This window comes from Ilyonectria robusta, assembly GCF_021365365.1.
Source record: "Ilyonectria robusta strain PMI_751 chromosome Unknown BGZ61scaffold_7, whole genome shotgun sequence".
In the NCBI taxonomy this organism is placed as follows: Eukaryota; Fungi; Ascomycota; class Sordariomycetes; order Hypocreales; family Nectriaceae; genus Ilyonectria; species Ilyonectria robusta.
Window position 1 is genome coordinate 1,476,151 of NW_025764441.1, and position 21,412 is coordinate 1,497,562.

At 48.9% G+C, this 21,412-nt stretch overlaps 9 protein-coding genes across 9 annotated transcripts; 7 read left to right on the forward strand and 2 right to left on the reverse strand.

Annotated features, from left to right (window-relative positions):
• Nucleotides 1-334: 334 nt before the first annotated feature.
• BGZ61DRAFT_348857 (uncharacterized protein) lies at nucleotides 335-1,150 on the forward strand (the record flags this gene model as incomplete). The annotated part of the gene is made up of 1 exon (XM_046240105.1): nucleotides 335-1,150. One exon carries the CDS (start codon nucleotides 335-337, stop codon nucleotides 1,148-1,150), a length of 816 nt encoding a protein of 271 aa, XP_046106282.1.
• A 366-nt stretch (nucleotides 1,151-1,516) lies between these two features.
• On the reverse strand, nucleotides 1,517-3,825 carry BGZ61DRAFT_349490 (c6 zinc finger domain-containing protein; the record flags this gene model as incomplete). The annotated part of the gene is made up of 3 exons (XM_046240154.1): nucleotides 1,517-2,681; nucleotides 2,744-3,275; nucleotides 3,333-3,825. The coding sequence occupies 3 exons, from the start codon at nucleotides 3,823-3,825 to the stop codon at nucleotides 1,517-1,519; spliced, it is 2,190 nt and encodes a 729-aa protein (XP_046106283.1).
• A 2,879-nt stretch (nucleotides 3,826-6,704) lies between these two features.
• On the forward strand, nucleotides 6,705-8,731 carry BGZ61DRAFT_531228 (duf1446 domain-containing protein; the record flags this gene model as incomplete). Its single annotated transcript, XM_046253678.1, has 4 exons — nucleotides 6,705-6,772; nucleotides 6,844-7,412; nucleotides 7,467-8,081; nucleotides 8,163-8,731. 4 exons carry the CDS (start codon nucleotides 6,705-6,707, stop codon nucleotides 8,729-8,731), a joined length of 1,821 nt encoding a protein of 606 aa, XP_046106284.1.
• Nucleotides 8,732-9,929: 1,198 nt separating this feature from the next.
• Nucleotides 9,930-11,850, forward strand: BGZ61DRAFT_349651 (uncharacterized protein; the record flags this gene model as incomplete). Its single annotated transcript, XM_046240165.1, has 4 exons — nucleotides 9,930-10,386; nucleotides 10,441-10,866; nucleotides 10,915-11,657; nucleotides 11,710-11,850. 4 exons carry the CDS (start codon nucleotides 9,930-9,932, stop codon nucleotides 11,848-11,850), a joined length of 1,767 nt encoding a protein of 588 aa, XP_046106285.1.
• Nucleotides 11,851-11,963: 113 nt separating this feature from the next.
• On the reverse strand, nucleotides 11,964-12,964 carry BGZ61DRAFT_505400 (3-alpha--hydroxysteroid dehydrogenase; the record flags this gene model as incomplete). The annotated part of the gene is made up of 2 exons (XM_046251832.1): nucleotides 12,323-12,964; nucleotides 11,964-12,274 (listed from the first exon to the last, which is right to left on the reverse strand). Exons 1-2 carry the CDS (start codon nucleotides 12,804-12,806, stop codon nucleotides 11,964-11,966), a joined length of 795 nt encoding a protein of 264 aa, XP_046106286.1. The 5' UTR covers nucleotides 12,807-12,964.
• Nucleotides 12,965-13,325: 361 nt separating this feature from the next.
• Nucleotides 13,326-14,740, forward strand: BGZ61DRAFT_476680 (enolase C-terminal domain-like protein; the record flags this gene model as incomplete). Its single annotated transcript, XM_046248821.1, has 2 exons — nucleotides 13,326-13,481; nucleotides 13,535-14,740. The coding sequence occupies 2 exons, from the start codon at nucleotides 13,326-13,328 to the stop codon at nucleotides 14,738-14,740; spliced, it is 1,362 nt and encodes a 453-aa protein (XP_046106287.1).
• A 1,258-nt stretch (nucleotides 14,741-15,998) lies between these two features.
• On the forward strand, nucleotides 15,999-17,621 carry BGZ61DRAFT_493028 (glucose/galactose transporter; the record flags this gene model as incomplete). Its single annotated transcript, XM_046250598.1, has 6 exons — nucleotides 15,999-16,143; nucleotides 16,193-16,280; nucleotides 16,336-16,673; nucleotides 16,794-16,905; nucleotides 16,955-17,286; nucleotides 17,353-17,621. The coding sequence occupies 6 exons, from the start codon at nucleotides 15,999-16,001 to the stop codon at nucleotides 17,619-17,621; spliced, it is 1,284 nt and encodes a 427-aa protein (XP_046106288.1).
• A 597-nt stretch (nucleotides 17,622-18,218) lies between these two features.
• On the forward strand, nucleotides 18,219-18,987 carry BGZ61DRAFT_476682 (D-isomer specific 2-hydroxyacid dehydrogenase; the record flags this gene model as incomplete). The annotated part of the gene is made up of 2 exons (XM_046248822.1): nucleotides 18,219-18,414; nucleotides 18,503-18,987. 2 exons carry the CDS (start codon nucleotides 18,219-18,221, stop codon nucleotides 18,985-18,987), a joined length of 681 nt encoding a protein of 226 aa, XP_046106289.1.
• A 561-nt stretch (nucleotides 18,988-19,548) lies between these two features.
• Nucleotides 19,549-20,417, forward strand: BGZ61DRAFT_476683 (uncharacterized protein; the record flags this gene model as incomplete). Its single annotated transcript, XM_046248823.1, has 3 exons — nucleotides 19,549-19,674; nucleotides 19,744-20,237; nucleotides 20,291-20,417. 3 exons carry the CDS (start codon nucleotides 19,549-19,551, stop codon nucleotides 20,415-20,417), a joined length of 747 nt encoding a protein of 248 aa, XP_046106290.1.
• Nucleotides 20,418-21,412: the final 995 nt, after the last annotated feature.

Here is a 21,412-nt window from a genome sequence, read left to right on the forward strand (position 1 = left end):
TTGTGGCATATCCCGGATGGTGGCATATTTTGACCACCGGCCTTCGCCGAGAGGGGTATTTCTCCATTTCCAGGTTTTGTTTCGCATAGCGTAGGTGCTCACCGAACCATGAGACCATCCTGGTTGGGTCAAGTCTGGACGTTCAGCAAATAAAAATCCTTCAGTGTGATATGCTACGAATACAGTTAAAATAGGCTTCTGAGTCCAGGTAGCAGTCTCTTTGCTATAAATATCTTATACACTTCGTTCCTGCTTTCCCATTAATAGCCCACATGCCTTGGCGAAGGCACCGCCTACTGAAATTCACCGATGACTTAAAATCACAGCTTGAGCTATGGACGACTTTTTTAACCGCATAGGCCGGTCTCCGATCTTGTCGCCCCGAAACTTCCAATATGCTTGCGCCGTGAGCGGCATCTTTTGTTCCTTATTCTTCTTTTGCGCCTTCGTGGCTTGCGACTTCCTCCCTCCTATCCCCGCAAACTGGACCGCGGAGCAGACTGTTCAGCATTACAAGGACCACAAGAAAGGGATTGAAGCCGGGTCCGCAATGTTACTCATCTCCGGCATGCTCTACCTTCCCTTGACGGCAGCCATCTCTGGGCAGATGCGACGCATCCCTAACCTCCACTACAGTGTTAATGCCCTCCAGTTAGCCTCCGGAGCGGCGGGCATTTTCACTTATATGATGCCGGGCATGATCCTTGGGGTCACCAACTACCGCCTCGACCGGCCAGTTGAGATCACGCAAGTCATGAACGAATTGTTCTGGATCACCTGTTTGATGCCATGGCCAACATTTATGACGCAAAACTTTGCATTCGCGTATGCCATCCTCATAGACACCAGGCCAGTCCCGCTCTTCCCGAAACCGGTTGCTCTCGTCAACATCCTTGCTCCGATTATTTTTATCCCCGGGATCGCTATGCACACCGTATACGATGGTCCCCTCGCGTGGAACGGGGAACTCACCTTCTGGCTCGCCGGCATCACATTTTGTGTTCAGCTGATCTTCGATTCGCTTTGCTTAATGCGAGCCATCTCAAACGAAAAGCCCGGAGGTGAAAAAATCGTGGATAATTTCCCAACCAGCCTGGATGATACGGTTAAATGTGAGGGTTCGCCTGAGGTTAGCCACGCTGGTGCGTAACCCAGCCTTTGACATCCGTGACGAGGTCTTGGCCGCATACGATATAACCGCCATTGGAGACATGCATTATGGAAAATCGAGGAACTATGACTGGGCTGATTTATCCTGGTACAATTGTGTATTCTCTTCCCGTCTTCTAGAATATGGTAGTTTGAGTAATTAATAGCAAAAGACGGTTCACCTCGTGAAATTTAATGGACCAAGGTTGCTTGACTCGCTATCCTCAGAAGTTAGAGAGACTACTTGTCGATAACTCGGCTATGAAGGGGAACTAATCAGTGTTGACAATATTCTGAAGTACATAGCTATCTTGCATTTGGTATCGGTACATGTTTTCGAACGTCACTATGTTCCCTTCCCGAGCGTCTAAGAGCCCAGACTCCAATCAATCATTTCATCATTCTTCTGGGTGGTATCAATATCCCCGTCATTATTAAAAGAAAGGTCAAAAGGCCAATTGCATGAGAATCCCGACACCAAGTCGTTTGGGAGGGACGTCTCCCGCTGGAAGACGAAATCAAACGACCCTTGGTAAGTCATGAATTTGTCCATTACCAACGTATCGTCAAGCTGGTCCGCTGAAGAGGGGGTCCCTAAGCCAATGTGAGGATTTTCAGGCTGGGCCTCGACGCCCTGCCCATCGCCTAGGCGTTGTGATGTGCGTAGTGCAGCGAGGTTTGGGTCCACATTAGATGGCACCTGAGTATCACAAGGTCGGTTTCTATTCTGGCCGGACACAGCGTTCAGTGCATCTCGTATGACAGTGGTGGTAAGCTTGTTGAACAGCTCGCATGAACGACGAGAAGCATTCCATCGCTCGCAGATGGCAACCAAGACGTGGGAGCATGCTTGAGTCACCTCGATGATGCACATGACGTTGGGCACAAGGCTGCGGCTTGCTGGATCACTAAGTATCCTGCCGACAGAGTATATGTAGGCCAGGCCAGCGATAAAAACGCCGTGGAGTGTGATCCAGGAATAATTAAGACGTCTTTTTCGGTGCAGTTGGCTGTACGACTCGATTGTAGCTTTCGAAGCATTGAGAAGGCTCATTAATTCTGACTCTCCGTCATTGTTTTCAGAATCTATCATCGGATGTGGCAGATAAGGTGATGGTCGGTAGAGAAGAAGTATGGCGTTATTATGCAATGCGGAGTACCACTCCGGAGTCATGAAGCTAGAAACATAGCCTCGAGAAGCCGTTGTTGGGACCAGATGAAGATGTTCAGTGTCGTTTCTCCAAGCGTCAATATCCTCGTGGAACTTGCGACGGATCCGACGCTTGTCTTCCGCGGGAATATGGCAGTGCTGCCTCGATATGTATAACATGCTTAGAATTTGGCCCGACAGCCGTCGTATTCGGATGATGTGCAAGAATGGGGAGATCCTCGTTGACCCGGAGCTGTTTTGGGGATCTACTTGAATAGGTCGATTGGGACCAAAGCAGTCATCGTCCAAATGAGAAGGTAGGGAGATGTCGATTTCATCATCGCGGATGGCAACCGGCCTGCCGAGGGTGATGCTGACGATCCTGATTACAACATATCAGTACATGCGCTTTTTCTTCCCACCTCTCTCACATCGCAAACTCACCTGTCAAGGTTATACAGACACCAAAAACATCGCTTCCGCATTTCTTCCTCCAGGGAGACTGGATGCACCTGGGCTGGGTTCTCCGGATCACAGTCTAGATGCCTGGGCTCCAGGTGAAGTCCCAGCTCGAAGCAAATTCGTGCACCAATGCCTGTCAGGTGCCATATGCTCGCACTAGAATCCCGAAGGTTGCTGAAGATGCCATGCTGTGATATGAGCAGTATGACCTTTAATGATTCCAGACTGGGCATTTGCGTGATGGCGTTGACCTTGGATTGGGCCATGGTAAAGTAAATTGAGGATCCAGTCGCCATTTCCTCAAATCGGTTGAAGTTTGAGCTGCCAATGGTAAGAACCATGTCAAAGACAAAGGCGTCGAAGGTGTTTGTCTCGTAGAAGCCAGGCTCGGAATAAATCCTGTCGACGGTAGCTAGGAAGCTAGGACGGTGCAACAAGGGGAAGGTGATGTGAGTGTGCTGAAAGTAGGCCTCGATGAAGGGCATAGCGGTGGCAAGGGTGGGAAAGGCGCTATCTGAAGGTGTCATGGGAACATTGGGATTGCCGAGGCCGCCAGAGGCATCTTGCTCACTGCCTAAAAGGCCCATGCCTCCTTGGATGCTGATGACTCTATGGATGATGCTGGCCAAGCCCAACCCGCTGCTGGCACCTAGATATCGTGTCTCTCCAGTTGCAATAAGAGAGAGGTACCCAACCTCGACTGCAAAGGCATTAGAATCCGTGCTTCCTTTGGATGACAAGGCCACATTGTCATGGCCGCCTGCTTCTCTGGATTGAGAGGATGGACTGGAGCTGAGATGTGATGCAGGCAGGTCACTTGTCGGAAGGCTTCGTGCCTCGATTTCGGCTTGCGCTGAGGCCAGATTTTCCCTCAGCTTCTTGTTCTCCTCCCTCAATTGCTTCAGCAGACTCTCTATGCTGTCGAGATAGCCTCTCGGTAGATTGCGCTGGCGCAGCTTATCGGCGTGGACGCATGGTGCGCCAGCCTTCTCACAGGCGCCGCATTGAGGGATCCGACGGTCGCACCGAGTTTTGCGAACGTGACAGCGATCGCAGGCCTGCATATTTGGCAGTAAAGACTTCGTTTGCAGCCCGCTGGCAAGGAATCAGGAAGCTCAAGCTGGGTATCAATTGCGAGGCATACACGAACTTTGAGGCGGCGCAGTGGGATGTGCAGGAGTTTCCCCGCAAAAGTGAGTCCGGGGTTTGCGGGGAACTCGACATTATCGGGGCTATTGACACCCATGCATCTGGTTAGTGGCAATCATGGGTGTGTGACAAGGCATGTCGGTACTTCGGACCTTTCAAATTGAAGTGACGGAGACCTCGTCATATCTCATGAGATTGCAGTGGCTATGCTCAGTGCTCGATTTTATCAGGGCAGGCTGGTTTGCATAAATACGCTCAGTCCAGCATATATATCTTTCAATGTGACATTTCTTCTGAAAGGATGCAGGTCCTTTAGCTTATGACTATTATTGAGCTGCCTACCATGCTCTGGTTCATAGCAGCTCCGGCAATTGCCCACTTGAGTGACATTCATAGTACAAGATTCCAGCCCTGTGGATGGCAGGTCATCTTAATGGAACCCAATCGAATGTTCCCAGATCAGGTCAACGGCAGATTGCAAAGTTGTCGCATTTACCCACACCTTCGCTGACTGCATCAGCTCCGCCTCAACTCACAGCATCCCTAACGATACAAGAGATGTCCTGTATACCAGCGGGAGTGGGAGTACCGCCATGCTCAGGCTAGCGTTTTGTTCAGCTATTTCGTCCCAAAGGCTAAATGATTAACGGAGAAATTACCAAATCCGCGTAGGAACCAAAATGTTGGGCTACTTCAAATAAAACAGGAGCGCACAAAGCGATCGCTGTAGTGAGATGGGTCCAACGGCATACCAATATATGCATCGTCTTGGTCTGTTGGCTCCTACAATATTTGTGAGGCTCATACTTCACAAAGTTAAGTATTAGAAATAGAGCATAGTGTGGTTCGGGCTAGGGATCTCAATTGGCAATATCCTCCCACCGAGCCGTGTCTACCTTTGCAACAGCATCAGTAGTGTTAAGCAGGACAGATTTAAGGCGTTCCTTAACACGAGTCTTAAATGCACTATGAAATACAACCATCTTCAGATTACTGAATGTAATCGGTTCGCCTGGTTCACAGTCTGAATGTGTCCAACGACGATTGGCAATTTTGGTCCTGTGGATGGTCCCCCCGGCCCATTTCCCGGCTCCCTTTGACCGATAATCAACATCTAATCTCGGCACAAATTGTGTACAAACCCAGCAATAAACACATATGAAGCCGAGGGGTCTGGATTGCCTCGGTCGATGACGCCGGACCTATGGATTCATTCGTCGGCCCCACTCCGAAGCCGAAGGATCGCTCGGCGATCGCCGAAACCCCACTATCGCAGCGGGGCCGCAAAAACCTGGCATGTGTATAGGGTAACTTAGGCCAAGTGTTGCTCAATTTGATCTGAGGGGGGGCGCTTGAAGCCTGGAAGATGTCGATGCAATAGTGGCCTGCACCGAGTTCACTTCTAACGGTCACTGGGGCAATTCCTCTGCCGCTGGACACTCCTGGCTATTTTTGGGAAAGCGGGTTTATGTAAAGGAGTTGTTCAAGTTCTGATCGGTGACGTGTCGACCAAGGCGCACCTTGCTCGGCAGAGGCGAGTTAGAAGGGCAAGAGCAGACTCAAAGAGGTAGAGGAGCCTATCGATCCCTTTGTGGGCAAGAAAGTCTCACGTATTGGACGAGAAATTGGGAAACATGTGCATCATACACTTGTCTTATTATATTGCCTGCTTAATTCCAGAATCAGAACGCGAATACATAAAGAGTATTGATTGCACCATACATCTTACTATTTACATGAGTCCCTTAGCTAAACCTCAGGCGAACCAATGGACCGACACATAGTTAAATGACGTATTTCGGCACCAGACTTAGCTTTATTTTTGAATCTAACTTTATGAATACAATATCACTTTCTATGCAGGTACAAATACTGAGAGTAGTAGGCGTAAAGATATTAACTCCGAGACTGGTACATTAGGTGCATTGTTGAATGATCTCCAAGATCAGAGTGATACGTATGTGTGTGAATAGCAAGCTGCATGGGCGCGAATAGCAACGCTCTACATAAAATAGGTGCTGCATGCCTTCACAGAACCCGATACTGCACTGATCAACTGGAGTGTTGGCATTTTGAAACGATCGATTACTAAACTTAAATGAACTTATAAGTTGTCCGTCGGCTTGTTTTGCTATTCACTGCAGTGTAGTTGAAGAATAGCTGCTTTAGCCGGATTATAGACGCACAGACTCTGAAACTTGGATAGATACAGCATATACCAGTAGATCAGTGTGTAGGAAGTCCGAAACAAATGAAATTCATGCCAGTGAAGGGTATTCAAGACCTCTTCGATTCCGAAATCGTTCGGACTATTGGTACATGAACCAGGAAGCTCTTCATCAAGTTTGATGATGTTGCCTCAAGGAGAAGGTTTCGAAGCTCCGGACGAAATTTCTAATACCAACTTCCAGGTACCATGCCGAATGTGACTCATACCCTGTGATGAGACCCGAAAACCGTCTCCCTAACAGCAAATACTCTTGATTCGTCATCTGGTACGCTCGGGGAATCGCCGGACCCGCTATGCGGTCTCCACGGCTCGGCGGCTCCTTATTGATGGATGTGGATGGCCGGATGCGATGCCGCTTGGTCTGACAAGAGTGACGGCAAAGGCCGAGATATGAAGCTTCCCATCGTATCAGTTTAGAGGCCGGCAGCTCAACTCCGACACCTGGATCTCATCTAATCAACATTATATCCTTCCGATTATTTAAACCCAGTTGCTATATCACCCAAAAACAGGCGAAACACCGGTCTGGGCACGAACTCAACACGTAGTTAAGCATCGACTAAAATGGAACTGAAACGTCCAATTATCATCGGAAATGTGGCTGGCGCCATGGAGGATTGTCCTCATGCAATGTGAGTGGTCGAGTCCCTTGAATACCCTGATCACCGCATAGTCAAGTACAACCACTTACCCTTTCCGAAAGGCTTCGACAGATATCCGATAGCACACTTGATGCAGTCACCGGAGACTGGCTCTCAGAGCTCAATATCGCCTGGAATGCGATACGAAAATACGATGATCCAACTAAAGGGTACGAGGTAGGCTTCTTGGAACAGCTAGAAGATTGCATCGACATCATCGCCGCGAAAAAGCTCAAGCTCGTCGCAAACGCAGGCGCTTTGAACACGCCCGAGTGCGCAAAAAAAGTCAAGGAGATCTGCGAAAAGCACAATCTCGGCCATCTCAAGGTTGCGTATATCGAGGGAGACGATATATCCGACATTGTCGTCAACCGTCACAAGCAGGACCAGCTTGGTGGCATTGTGCATCTAGATCATCCAGAGCGTACGCTTGAGAACTGGGGTAATGATCCTCTGTGCGGAGTCGCCTATTTTGGCGGCTGGGGCATTGTTACGGCGTTGAAAGAAGGGGCAGACCTCGTCATTTGTGGCCGTGTGACAGATGCGAGTCCGGTAATTGCGCTGGCTGCGTGGTGGCACAACTGGTCTTATGACGACTGGAATCAACTTGCCGGCGCGCTGATCGCAGGACGTACGTTTTCTCGATGTATTGTCGCTCATGATGTTAACTAATGTGAACGACTAGACCTCATCGAGTGCGGCCCCTACGTTACTGGTGCCAATTTCTCTGGTGTACGACCGCATCTCGAAGGCATGGTCGACCTCGCATTCCCGATTGCCGAGATTGCGCATGACGGCACGACCATCATTACCAAAAACCCAAAGCACCCGGGATTCGTCGATGAGCTCAATGTGCGAGCGCAGTTTCTGTACGAGATTCAAGGAACTCAATACATCAACCCAGATGTGCTCGCTGACATTGAGCATGTCAAGATTGAAAATACCCACGAGAAGGATCGGGTACGGGTATCAGGTGCCCTAGGTAGTCCGCCCCCATCAACAACCAAAGCAATCACGGTATCAATAGGCGGCTACCAAGCTGAGGCTACTTTCTATATGAATGGACTCGACCTGGATGCGAAAGAGCGATTCATGCGGCAGCAGATTGAGCATGCGTTTAAAGATACACCACTCACCGATCTAAGCATCGAGCGATATGGCTCTAGTACACCTGACCCAAGCAACCAAGCCTTGGGGACTGTGTCTGTCAGGGTTTTAGTCAAGGCCAAGAACAAGGACGATATTAACGAAGACGTGTTCCGGAAGCATATATACGCGCTGAGAATGCAGTTTTACGCTGGTATGGAATTCTTTGGAGCCCTTCCCGCGAATTACAATTCCTTGTTAGAATCACGCAAACTGACATATCTTCGCTGAATAGGATACCATATGTCTCTTGACTTCCGCACCATGTCGCCTAGAATGTTCATGGAACTTTTTCCGGGTCTGGTATCCTACGAGAAGCTTCCTCATCGCGTGGTAATTGATGACCGAGTGATCGAAGTTTCGCACCATGGCATCACTGCTCCACCTCCAGGGAAGCGCCCAAGCTATGAAACGACCAATGGGATAGACATGGCAACCTTTGGCTTCACTAGTAGAGTACCTCTGGGAGCGGTGGCCCATGCTCGATCTGGAGACAAGGGCGACAACTGCAATGTCGGTTTCTTCGTCCGGTCTGCTGACGAGTACCGATGGCTGCAGTCCTATCTGACTGTGCAGCGGATCAAGGCGCTACTCGGGGAGGATTACAAAGAGTCAGTCAGCGTGGAGCGATGTGAGTTTCCGCACATCTGGGCTGTGCACTTTAGGTTCCTGGACTTCCTGGGTGGTGGTGGTGCGAGCAGCACGAGGATCGACATGCTCGGGAAAGGCGTGGCTGAGTATTTGCGAAGCAAGTTTGTTGATATCCCAGCCAAATTTCTGGGCAACCCTATTTCCCTTAGTTAGTAGTAACAGGAAGTAGAGAATACGGGAACCAACCCCCTTAGATATTATACAAAGAGTGTGGCCATTTATACATTTTGCTGGTAGAAGTGACTCTTAATACAAACTATACATAAAGATAATAGAAGTTATTATTTACCATCTCTTCAATCATACTCTAGTAAATTGTATCATTTATTGTCACGGCCTAGTGGGGGTGGCGGCCCGTTTGCGGGATAAAGACCCGGTGCTACTTTCTCAGCCTCACGGACGGAACAACCAGAGGTCCTAAAGTGATTGAGAAAAGACATAGATATTATGCTAACTATAAGCAGCTAGCTACAGTAAGAGTATTAAAGCCTGTGTAAAATCCAAGGTACCTAAAGCTACAGCCGCTGTATGGAGCTTCATTTAGCCTTTACCCCGCTTTAAAATCAACATCCAGAGACGAACATAAAAAGAACACCTTCCATCACTTCATTCAATCGAAAGACCGTTGTCGTCACCAGCAAAAAATGTCGCCCTCAAGCGCTGAACAGGGTCACTATAACCCTTATCAACTCAGATCTCACAGTAACTCCGAGCCTCTGAGGAAGAGAGTTAACAGAGCATGCGACAAATGCAGTGCATCTCGCACGCGCTGCGATGGGCAGTCGTAAGTCAGAGAACATCCTTGATGAAGAAGGCAGAGATCTGATTTTGCACAGGCCGTGTCGCCGCTGCAAAGGTTCGTCTAATACGCCCATCTGATGATTCCGGTCGTCCATTCTTAGTGCTAACTGCGACCTCAATGGCAGAGTACGACTACGCTTGCCTGTACACTCGCCAGGTAAAGAAACGAGGCCGCCCAGCTGCAACCAGTAGCCCTGGGAAGTCTCCGACAGTGTCAACAAGATATGAAGACCAAGTCTACCATGACCTGTCCCATAATTTCATCTCTGACAATGAAATACCGCGGTCCAATGCACAGAATATCGACGAGGGAGCTCTGGCTGTGGATGCGGACGTTCCAATCCCAATACCACCATCAAATGGCCTCAGCTACGGTGCTTGTCAAAGTGCTTCGGCTAATCAGTCACTGCATTTTGATCCGTCGTTCCTCTCCGTGCCTAGGGGCTTCCAGGGATATGACCCCGTTGAAACAGACAGTGTCGATGGAGGCTCACCTGCCGGACATGATTCGCAACATCTAGCAACCAGCGTCGCCACTACCGACTCGCCCATGTCCTTTAGAAATGGTAGCGCCGGGCATGGGTACTTTGGAAATGATGCAAACGCTGCCAACACGCCACGACCTTCACAGCGCAAGGAAACTGCTCAGGAATGCCGGTATCCGTTTCTTCATCCGGTGATTCCTTACATACGCGATATCATTTCAGTTTCCACGGTATGCGAGTTATTCGACATCTTCCTTACTGATCCCGGGAGCTCGCTGTTCCATTGCGCTTCACCATTCATCCTTACCAAGATTTTCCGCAAAAGGTCTATACTCCATCCTACCAAACCTCGTCGTACAACACCAGCCTTAATCGCCACTATTTTGTGGTGTGTTGCTCAAACAGCCGACATTATGATATTACAGGTCCCTGGATCAAGACCCAGAATCTTGAATCAACTTTACGACGTCATCACTTCACTCATCTCACAACGAGATCCGGACAGATGGCGTCACGTAGATGGTTTGCTCCCCTCTGGCAAGATCCGCTGTAGCAGTCCAGCTAATATCATCCCAGGAAGTTTAAGGGCTGACAAAGATGCTGCTGGTCATGGGTTAGATGGTTCTCTGGTATCACCGCCGGCAACGCCTGCAAATGAAGTTGTTGGGGAAATCGACGACGTGCTAACTTTTCTTCTCTTGACTATCACTGTGTCGGGCTTGGACTGCAAACCAGACTGCCAGAAATGGTGGTCGAAGGCCACCAGACTAGTGATCTCTTTGAGGCTTAACCGTGAGGATGAACGCTGCCTTGAGGCTGAGCAGCCTTGTCCGAATCCACTCTGTGTTTGCCAGAGAACTCAACTAGAACCTACGCTCGCTAACATGGAGCAACGCGAAGAGCGTCGACGTGTCTTCTGGCTTTGCTTTAGCTTGGACCGTCATCTAGCTTTGTCATTCAATTCTACTGTTTTGATACCCGACTCTTGCTGCGAGGTCTACGGTTGGTTGTTTTATTTTTTCCGCTTTTCCAATTGCTGATAAACAACAGCGCCGTTACCCGAAACCGTCTGGGAGAACCTGGACTCGATACCACTCGGAGATTTACCAAACCGAACACTGGCGCCTCCTGTTACTGCCACCGGAACCTCATTTTTCGAGTACTTTCTGCCTTTGATGGTGATCCTCGGTGATATTATTGAGATCCATCATAGACGCCAGCATCCCAGGCTGGGAGGTGACGACAATGACCATTTTGTGCTCTCAATACGAAAGCTCTTGGAACAATACGAAGTCAGCCTTGAAACTCTCGACGAGAATCCACATCGGCCGAACTCGACCACTTTCCCTCACGAAGTAACGTCAACTACAAACTCGGACATTCGCCACGAAGCTCCGACAAGCAGAGGCAGCTCAGATCAGGCGCAGCTCCAAATTGTACGCGCTTATGGCAGACACATTATGCATGTTCTTTATGTGCTTCTATATGGAAAATGGGACGCCATTTGTATGATGGACGATGACGATGGCTGGATTACCTCTGGAGGATTTGGCGAGTGTGCGTCCCATGCTATTTCGGCCTCTCAGACAATTGCAACAATCTTGGAGATTGACCCCGAGTTGACCTTCATGTCCTACCTTTTTGGCATCTATTTATTGCATGGAAGCTTCATTTTCTTGTTGTTTGCCGACAGAATGCCTCAACTTGGACCGAACCAGTCAGTGGAGCTCGCATGCGAAAACATCATTCGGGCCCACGAGGTATCCATTGTCACGCTGAATACCGAGTTTCAGGTACAGTAACTTCAATCTCAATAGCTCGAAATGATAGCTGACCATTTTATAGAGAACATTTAGAAAGGTCCTACGATCAACGCTGTATAGTGTTAGAGGACACAATGGAGCAAACATGGAGGCGCACAGAGCTAGGCGGAGGGTGTTATCGTTGTACAGGTGGACAAAAGGTGTTCGAGGACTCAATATTTAGCCAAGCTTCAAACTTGGGATGCTTTTTAATCACTTGACGAAATCTCATTGAGCCAACTCCAAGACGCATTTACACCAAATCTGACGTGAATTCATTACCGCTAGTCAAGCTACTCAAATCCATGCGCCGTCCACTCCATAGACACTGCCACTAACAAACGAACTCTCTGGCCCAAGTAAGAAAGCTATGACGTTTGCAGTTTCCTCCGCCGTCCCTTGCCGAAGGAATGCTGTAGGCTCATCGAACGGCGCGTCCTTTGGTCTACCTTTGGCATCCCACTCTTTTTGCATCAAAGGCGTGTAAATAGAGCCCGGAGCAACGCTGTTCACGCGAACCTCACGATGGCCATTTTCTAATGCGGCAACCTTGGTTAAAGCGTTGACCGCGTGTTTGCTTGCGTCATATGCAGCATGCTTGGCAAAACCTGTGGTCATTAGCGGTTGAGCGGCGAGGAAGTATGAGGAATGCCAACCTTTGGAGCCGTGAATGGACGAAACGTTGACAATCGATCCACCATTTTCGATATGCTGCAATTCTGCTCGGAGGCAATACATTGTGCCTGTCAGATTGACAGCTAAGATGCGGTCCCATTCACCGTCTTCCAACTCTGTGATGGCTGCGGTGCCGTGGACTTTGCCTATGATACCCGCCACGTTGGCAGCGCCATCGAGCCGTCCATGCTCAGAGATGATTGACTCAATCCAAGAGTCGACTTGACTTCTCTGCGCCACGTCCAGCTTCGTGATCATAACGGGCGCATTCAGTGAACGGAAATACGCTTCCGCTTCCTTGAGCCCTCGTTGCTCAATGTCGCCGATACATACTGTCGCACCCCGACTCGAAAGGAGCTTTGCTGTGGCTAACCCGATTCCATTGGCACCTCCGGTTATGGCGTAGACTTTGCCAGACAAGGGCAGAGTTGTTTGTGGCGAGTGCGACGAAGTTGTGGTATGCATGATTCTTGGTCGATATTGGGTCGGGAGGAGAGAATGACCTTTCACAACCGTACCAGAAGTAGATCTACATTTATTTCAAGAAAAATGGAACTTCTACCCTCGGCAAGAGCGACATAATTCTGATCATGCCCTAAGCCTGCTAAGAAACCATATCGGAGGGCCAACCAAGAGTTACTAGATCTCAAAAGGAAGAAAAGACCATCGGGTAATCAGAACGAGGAGGTTCAAGTGGAGAATGTGAATTTCCCGACGGGACATAAAAAATACCCGACCAATGACCATTCTTGAAAATTACCCGACGGCTAAATACTTCGTGTACCTTCGTCTCAAGGCTAGCCGACTAACAAGATGTGTGACATCTCAAGTTTGCAGTGTGAATTTTAATTACGAGAGTACAACGAGAGATCGATTAGCTGGTAGACATGAGTCCTTTCGAGACATGCTTAAATACCCTGCTCGTCTTCGCTCAAAATGGATTTCCCAGAGCGGAGTCTTACAAGGTTCAATTACACAGCCACGATGACAGACATCGCCATCACAAAATGCAGTACGCGAGACGTGCGCTTCCCGACTTCACTCGATGGTACGGGGTCCGACGCGATGAATGCCGCAGGTGATTACTCGGCCGCTTACTGCATCCTTGAGACAAGTTCCGCTTTTACCGGCCACGGCATGGTACTGCCATCTTTATCCAAGTTTTGACCATTCAACGAGCTGACGTACTCCAGACATTCACTATAGGTCGTGGGAATGACTTAGTCTGCCGTGCAATTGAGTACTTCGCAGACCGGGTTGAAGGCAAATCCCTTAACAGCCTGACTAAGGATTGGGGCAAAACATGGCGTTATCTTGTCAACGATTCTCAACTTCGCTGGATCGGGCCCGAGAAAGGAGTCATTCACCTCGCCCTCGGTGCTGTTGTGAACGCCATCTGGGATTTATGGGCCAAAGTCATGGGAAAGCCCGTTTGGAAACTGGTTGCCGATATGAGTCCAGAGGAACTGGTAAAATGTATCGACTTTCGGTACATCACCGACGCTATTACGCCCGAAGAGGCCATTGCCCTTCTTAGCAAGGCTCAAGAAGGCAAAAACGATAGAATTAAGGTCACAGAGTCCAACAGAGCAGTGCCTGCCTATACAACAAGCGCAGGATGGTTGGGTTACAGCGAGGACAAAGTCAAGGTCCTTCTCCAAGAGGCCGTTAGCCAAGGCTACAAGCACGTCAAAATGAAGGTTGGCGGCAACTTGGACAAGGACAAACGGCGGTTGAGCATCGCTCGCGAAATAATCGGCCCGGACCGTGTCTTGATGGTCGATGCAAACCAAGTTTGGTCAGTACCCGAGGCAATCGAGTACATGAAGGAGTTGTCAGACGCCAAGCCATGGTTCATTGAGGAACCTACTTCACCGGACGACATTCTCGGCCACAAGGCCATCCGAGAAGCTCTGAAACCTTACAGGATTGGAGTGGCAACTGGAGAGATGTGTCAAAATCGAATCATGTTCAAGCAGCTGCTCATGGGTGGCTGTATCGACATTTGTCAGATTGATGCTTGCAGGGTGGGCGGCGTTAACGAAGTTCTGGCTATCCTTCTCATGGCCAAGAAGTTTGGTATTCCTGTAGTTCCTCATTCGGGCGGCGTCGGGCTTCCCGAATACACGGCACACCTGAGCACCATTGACTTTGTGGTTGTCAGCGGCAAGCCATCTCTGTTGGAGTATGTCGATCACTTGCATGAGCATTTCTTCCATCCAGCTCAGGTTATCGATGGCTACTACAAGACTCCAACAGAGGCGGGTTATAGCGTTGAGATGAAGCCCGAGAGCTTGGCGAGGTTCGAATTTCCGGGTCAGCCTGGCGTTAGTTGGTGGGCGAGCGAAGAAGCTGCTGCGATTTTGAAGGACAATAAGAGTGATGAAGTTTGGCTGTAGGATGTCTAGTTTATGCTGGGCTAATTCCGCTCATGAGAGATTCGGCTTCACTAAATACGTCGCTTCACCCTCATTACCAGTCTTTCAGACGCGCTATATCTGCTGCAAAATTGTATTCCTCGTGAGGTATCTTACGATGCCGTTCACTGTGTAGTGAAACCGCCCCTCTTATGGGCGCTCAGGTAACTTCGATCTACTCGTACCTAGGAGAGCGTTGTTTGAATCGAAACGGGCCACCCGACCCGGCCCGGCCAAGACGTAACCTATTTCACAGTACTTTCCTCTTCAAAACTGACCAGTCTTGGTCCTTGTCAAATAACCTCACATTTATTTAAATCACGCTCCTTTCGCTCTGGCTGGTTGAGCACTGCGGCATGCGCAGTTAGCTGGCACATGGAATTCCATAACCTTGGGCGAATCCTTCGCTTCCCACGGTGTGATCGATGGTAATATGGATAGACCCATACGAATTTATTGACCAAAGGGGCTCAGATTTACTACTATTCTGATGATCTTGTTTTGACTATCAGTATTTGGGCCCATCAAGCCAACTTAGCGCGAGCGAGAAGGTTAAGGAATGAAACTAGATCAAAGGTAACTATTTTTCCACAAAGAAGAGAAGGTGAAAAAAAAGACCTGGAGCAGAAGCAGTTGGTAAAACTTCTATGCTTCTGGAGACAGGAACTAAGCTATAGTGAAGAGCTGGAACATCCCCACGGATCGCGCACATTGTCAGTCAAGTGCGGGCCTCGGTATATTGGCGCTACATGAGCCAACCGAGTTTTACGGAGTGACAGGTCGATATCCGGATCTCGTATTCACGGTTCACCTGTCGCTATTATCTGCCCAGCCTATAGGGTCTTTATTTCCCGACGAGTGACCGTCATTAATTATCCGTCGGTTCATTTATTCGGCCAGCTTCGACGCCTTCCCCAGGTTTGTCCTGCATCGTTCTGGTTACCTTCCCCACCCCCAACCTTGCCCCCATCTGGGGTTCACACGAAATGCGGAGATCTGGGGATTGGCGTTCTGGACGAACATGCTGGGGTCTGTGTGGTTTGGAAGCTGAGGCTGTGAGGTCACGTCGCCGGGTCTCGTCAGGTTTATCAGCTTATAAGATCCAACCCACCTCCAGGTCTGTTCCATTCTGCTCGTTACTCTTCACCCTACTCTACATACTCGCCGGATAAGATCAAGCATTCTTGTAAGGCTGACTTCTTTTCTTTTTACAAACTGATCACTTCATTCATACGCAACGATGGGCTTCAAAGATTTCCTCCAGGGCAAGTCTCTCCGAGCGAGAAATGATGTAAGGACAAGCGCAGCAAAACTGACGTTGAGACAATCTCTGTTTCCCATTGTTCTCGTCACCACCCTATTCTTTCTTTGGGGCTTCTCTTACGGTAGGCAGGCTGTCAAAATATTGACCCGCTTGACGTTAATTGATCTTAGGCCTGCTGGATACTCTAAACAAGCATTTCCAGAACGTCCTTCACATCACAAGAGCTAGGTCCGCTGGGCTCCAGGCTGCTTACTTTGGGTAATTCTGCCATTGCTACATCGTAATGGATTCTCACTCACCCGATGGCTCACAGTGCCTATCCTCTCGCGTCTCTTGGCCATGCAGCCTGGATCCTGCGTCACTGGGGATACAAGGCGACATTTGTCTGGGGCCTCTTTCTCTATGGTCTCGGCTCTATCATCGCAATCCCATGCATCAAGGCAGAGTCATTTGGCGGATTCTGCGCGGCCATTTTCATCATCGGAAATGGTCTCGGTTCCTTGGAAACGGCTGCCAATCCATACATCACCGTCTGCGGTCCTCCCAAGTATTCGGAAATCCGCATCAACCTTTCCCAGGCCTTCAACGGCGTTGGCACCGTGGTGGCTCCTTTGATGGGCTCATATGTCTTCTTCAAGTTTAAAGACGACGGTGCTCTTGGAAATGTTCAATGAGTCTACCTGTCGATTACCATTTTTGTGTGGTTTCTCGCTGTTGTTTTCTGGCTCGCCAATATCCCGGAAATCACGGATGCGGATATGGAATTCCAAGCTGGTGAAGTTCAGGCGGAATATGTCTCCAAGCCATTTATTAAGCAATACCCTCTCTTCCATGCTGCATTTGCTCAATTCTGCTACGCAGGTGCCCAGGTTGCCGTCGCTAGGTACATCTTTCCTTGGGATGATGAATACGGCTTGCTAACTTCAAAGCAGTATGTTTATCAATTATGTCGTAGAAACGCGCCCCAACACCGACGACGCCCTCGGAGCGCAGTTTTTTGCAGGAGCTCAAGGTGCATTTGCCATCGGCCGTTTTGTTGGGGTGGCTTTGATGCGCTTTGTAAAGCCACGATTGGTTTTCCTGGCCTTCTTGACTTTCTGCATCGTCTTCATTGCCCCAGCAATCAAGCATACAGGGAACGCTGGTATGGCGATGCTGTTCATCGTACTCTTCTTCGAGTCTATCTGCTTCCCCACTATAGTCGCGCTTGGCATGCGAGGCCTCGGCCGCCATAGCAAACGTGGCAGTGGATGGATTATAGCTGGTCAGTCATACGAAGCTCCCGGCCTACGGGCTCAGTATCCATTTACCTGATCTAATTCATTCGCAGGTGTGGCAGGCGGCGCTGCAGTTCCTCCACTGACAGGTGCGGTTGGCGATCTCCATGGCATGGGTATTGCCATGGTCATCCCAATGACGTTCTTTGCTTTGGCTATGACTTATGCCCTGTCTGTCAACTTTGCCCCGAGGTACCGTGATGTGGCTGATGCTTTCACCATCGCCGACATTGGCACCGAGGGCGACACTATAGATGAAGAAAAGGTTAAGCAGCAAGGCGAGCATACTGAAGTCGGCATGGCGGCCACCAAAGCCGACTGAGCTTCCAGTTGAGGCTTCATTTCTATCAAGCGAATTCTAGTGATCTGTGGGGACCGAGTCCGGTTGGTGAAATAAAGGTCAACACAATGAATAGACTAAATTCGCAAGATCTCCTTCCAGACAACCTAGTCCTCTCACGTCAAGAAAAATACCTTTGTTTCGTCATTATAGGATTGCTAAATGCTGTTATTCTTTTGCTTGGTGGTTACGTGTCCCTCATACACTTGGTGCTTTAAATGCAACTTGGGGGAGAGTAAAGAAGGGAAAGGTATGCCGCGCCTCCAACCACCGACCAACTTGGATGGCGGGTTTGGTTCGCAATTTAATTAAAATTAATTTAAACAACGTAATCCACACGCTTGGTACTGTCGCTAGTATAGTCCTTTGAAAGAGCGGTAAGCTTCGATTCAGTAGGCTAAATCTTTTTAAGATACTGGTAAATCAAGAGTTCACGACGGAGAGAGACTGTAAACGCGATCTAGTCAAGCAGGCCATACCTACTGCCATTAAACTCCCGTGTATCTGTCAGCATCATCACACCATTTACGTTCTTTCAGACTGTATTTATTTAATATATCCTTTAAACGGTCTACGATCATGGCGAAGAAGACAACGATTGCTGGGAGGAGACGTCACACTGAAGAAGATGGATATAATGACAGCGATGACGATATTTATGACAGCCGTTCGCTGCGGTCTCCAGTCACAGAGAACCCTTATAAACCGAACTTAAAGAGAACTTCCTGCGTCAGTTTATTCATAAGTGGACAGAGAGTACCTTCGTCATACTCAGGTATCAACACACATGAACATATATATAAAAGAACCTTCCTAATCCGGAAGTAAAAGGGCAGGATGTTTGGTATTCTCGGCATGGGCAGCATTGGGCGAGAGTTCACCAAGCAGGTTGTTAGATGAGCTCGCTGGCGGATACCCCTACGTCTCGTTCGATCAGCTGCTTCAAATCAGCGACATCATTTCCTTGCACGTTCCACTCTCAGCCGCCACGACGCATTTGATCGGTGCTGCGGAAATCTCAAAGGTGATGCCCGGCGTGGTTATCATCAACACGGCCCGGGGTGCAGTCATTGATGAAGGGGACATGGCTGTTGCACTGGAGAATGGCCATATCGCTGCTGTCGGACTGGACGTGTACAAGAAGGAGCCGTTGATTGACGAGCGTCTTGTTAAGAATGAGCGAGCATTGCGTGTGCCGCATTTGGGGACACATACTAAAGACCCTAGTCAAGGTGGAGTCCATGGCTATGGAAAACGCTACCCGGGGAGTTTGCGGCAAAGAATTGTTGACCATAGTCCCGGAGCAACTTGGCCGAGGTTTATAGACAGTGAACTGTCATCTCTGTAATCCCTTTATAGTAATCAGACGCCATTGCTTGATGGGGCTGAAAGACCATGATAGTATCTTGGTGGTTTTCAAGCAGCCGACTTAGTCTAACAAGTCGTAAGTTGAGGGCGGTTTATTCCATCAAGTTGCTTCTACGGAGTCAAAATAATACATTTTTCTTCAGAATTAAAGCATTTTCAAAAACCCAATGCTGCACGATGATCAAGATCAATATTTTTTAGCTTGTCTAAATTGACGTATAGCCATAATTTCAACCAGCTCGGGGCTTAGACTTGGTCATGACGAGCCCCTTATGTTCCAGGCGTTCTGCAGCCTCAAAGTAAGCCTCAAGGTAGGCAAGTTGCTGCCGCAGAAATCAACGTTAAGATGAGCCACATTTGAGGAAGGAATGTGAAGAGCCTAGCTCAATGCCATTTAATCACAATTTTTACTGAATTAGATAAAGCCCAAAGTCATGGAGGTCCCGACCCCATCCTTGGTGGAGATATCACCCAAGAGCCAAGACAAAGTCTTACACTGAGGTCTAATCTACAAAAGACAACTTGCGGAGATGTCTATATTATGTTATTGGATAAGAAGCAGAAAATATATCCCTTCAAGGCGAGCAGCAAGCAATCAGAGTTGATGAAGGTGCGTGGGATGTCCCAAGCACTGTCGCAGATCACAGCGGTAAAAGGTCGCGAGCAGGTATGTACTTGCTTCCTAGGCTCATATTCCACCGTCTGTTTTTTTGACTGACTTGCGTTCTGGTGGAAGGTATTACTTATTGACGACTTTACGTCCATGGAATCACACAAGGTCAAGGTGGCGCAGACTGCCAGGGTCATCAGCTACTGCATCAAGCGAGCGGATCCTAACAATATGGAGCTTTACTTCGCCTCGAATGTGTTCAATCATCATCAGTGCAAGACTAGTACCGATGTTGAAAGCATCATCAAGAGGCACAAGTTCGCTGATGGGCAATGTCCTATGGGACATTGTCTCTCGAGCATTCTTAACCATATTTGGACGACCCTCGGGCCTAGCAGCAACCCTATCAGCATCTACGTGTTGACGGACGGGATTTGGGAGACAAACGACGATCATATCGGCCGAGTGATTGCGGGATATGCCAGAAAGCTCATGGAGAATAAGATCTTCCCACCGAGTATCATGATACAATTCATTCGGTTTGGAGATAGCCCTATGGGGTATAGACGACTGAAGCGCCTGGATGATAATCTTGTGGAGGGGTTCCAACTTGGAGACTAGTAAGTGTGGTGTCACAGCCCTGATGGGGAGAACACCGGCTGACGAATTTCAGTGACATAGTGGATACCAAGAATGGTGACGATCATGTAAGCGACATCCTCCTGGGAAGTATATCCAGGAATGCCGATGCTACAGAGAGAGGGTCAACGCCGGTGACCGGAGGTGTTCATTTAGAGTAATAATTTATAGGGTTGCCCAATCTATTGAGAGGAGCAAGTTTCTGGCACAAAGATAATAAAAAAAAATAGATAATATTTTCCACAATTTAAGCGTTTTTGAAACCCAATGCTTCCACGTTTACCATCTCTATCGAGGGTTTAGAGGCCCTAGTAGCAAGACACCTGGAGGAAGGACTAGAGGCTCAACAGTTGAACCACCCCCTCTCCAAAACAAAACCACCAATAGATCAACAGTGTTGCCATCTCTATAGGTTCAAAAGTCCACGCAGCCGTTGGAGGTGTTCCACACGTATGGACGCTAACCATACTTCTGATTACAGCCCGGTTTGGGACAAGGCAGTTAAAGTGGCAGAACTACAAAACCTTCAGCTTCATGTACCTTGATAGAGTCAGTGTTCACTGAAGCTCTTTATATAGTCATCGAATGAGATAGTGTTTTCTATGCTACTTTGTCCACTTCTTTTGGCAGAGTGCCCCAATAACATGAATGCCATTCTCATCGGTCAATCTGAAGCGGCACCGCTGTGACGTGAGACTTGTTCTTCTCGGACGCGTTCCCACTTTCAATAACAGGCTTTCTGACACTCTTGTGTTCCTCAAAAAGTCTTCCAGCTTCGTGAATGAAATCGTCCCATAGCTTATCACACAGCCCGATGACGAAACTCAGCATGTCTTTCGGACTCCATGTACCAGAGAAGCTGAAGTGCTGACCCAAGACCTTTCCCACACCCCTGATTGAGAAAGCCTCTCCATGCGTGATGGCCCTCAGACTCGCTTTCAGTTCCACGCGTTCGTATTGCAAAGGCGCTCAGCGAGCCAGGCAGCGGCTGCTAGAGCTGCTTGAGCGACTGCTTCAGCCGTGTCCAACGCACCCTTGGCAAGAGTCACTAGGTCGTGCCTTCTTCGCAGCCCCCAACAGCTCCAGGGCAGGCAACTCTCACGGAATCCATAAACCTCGATCTACACGACCCCCGAGAACAAGCAATGGCGAATGG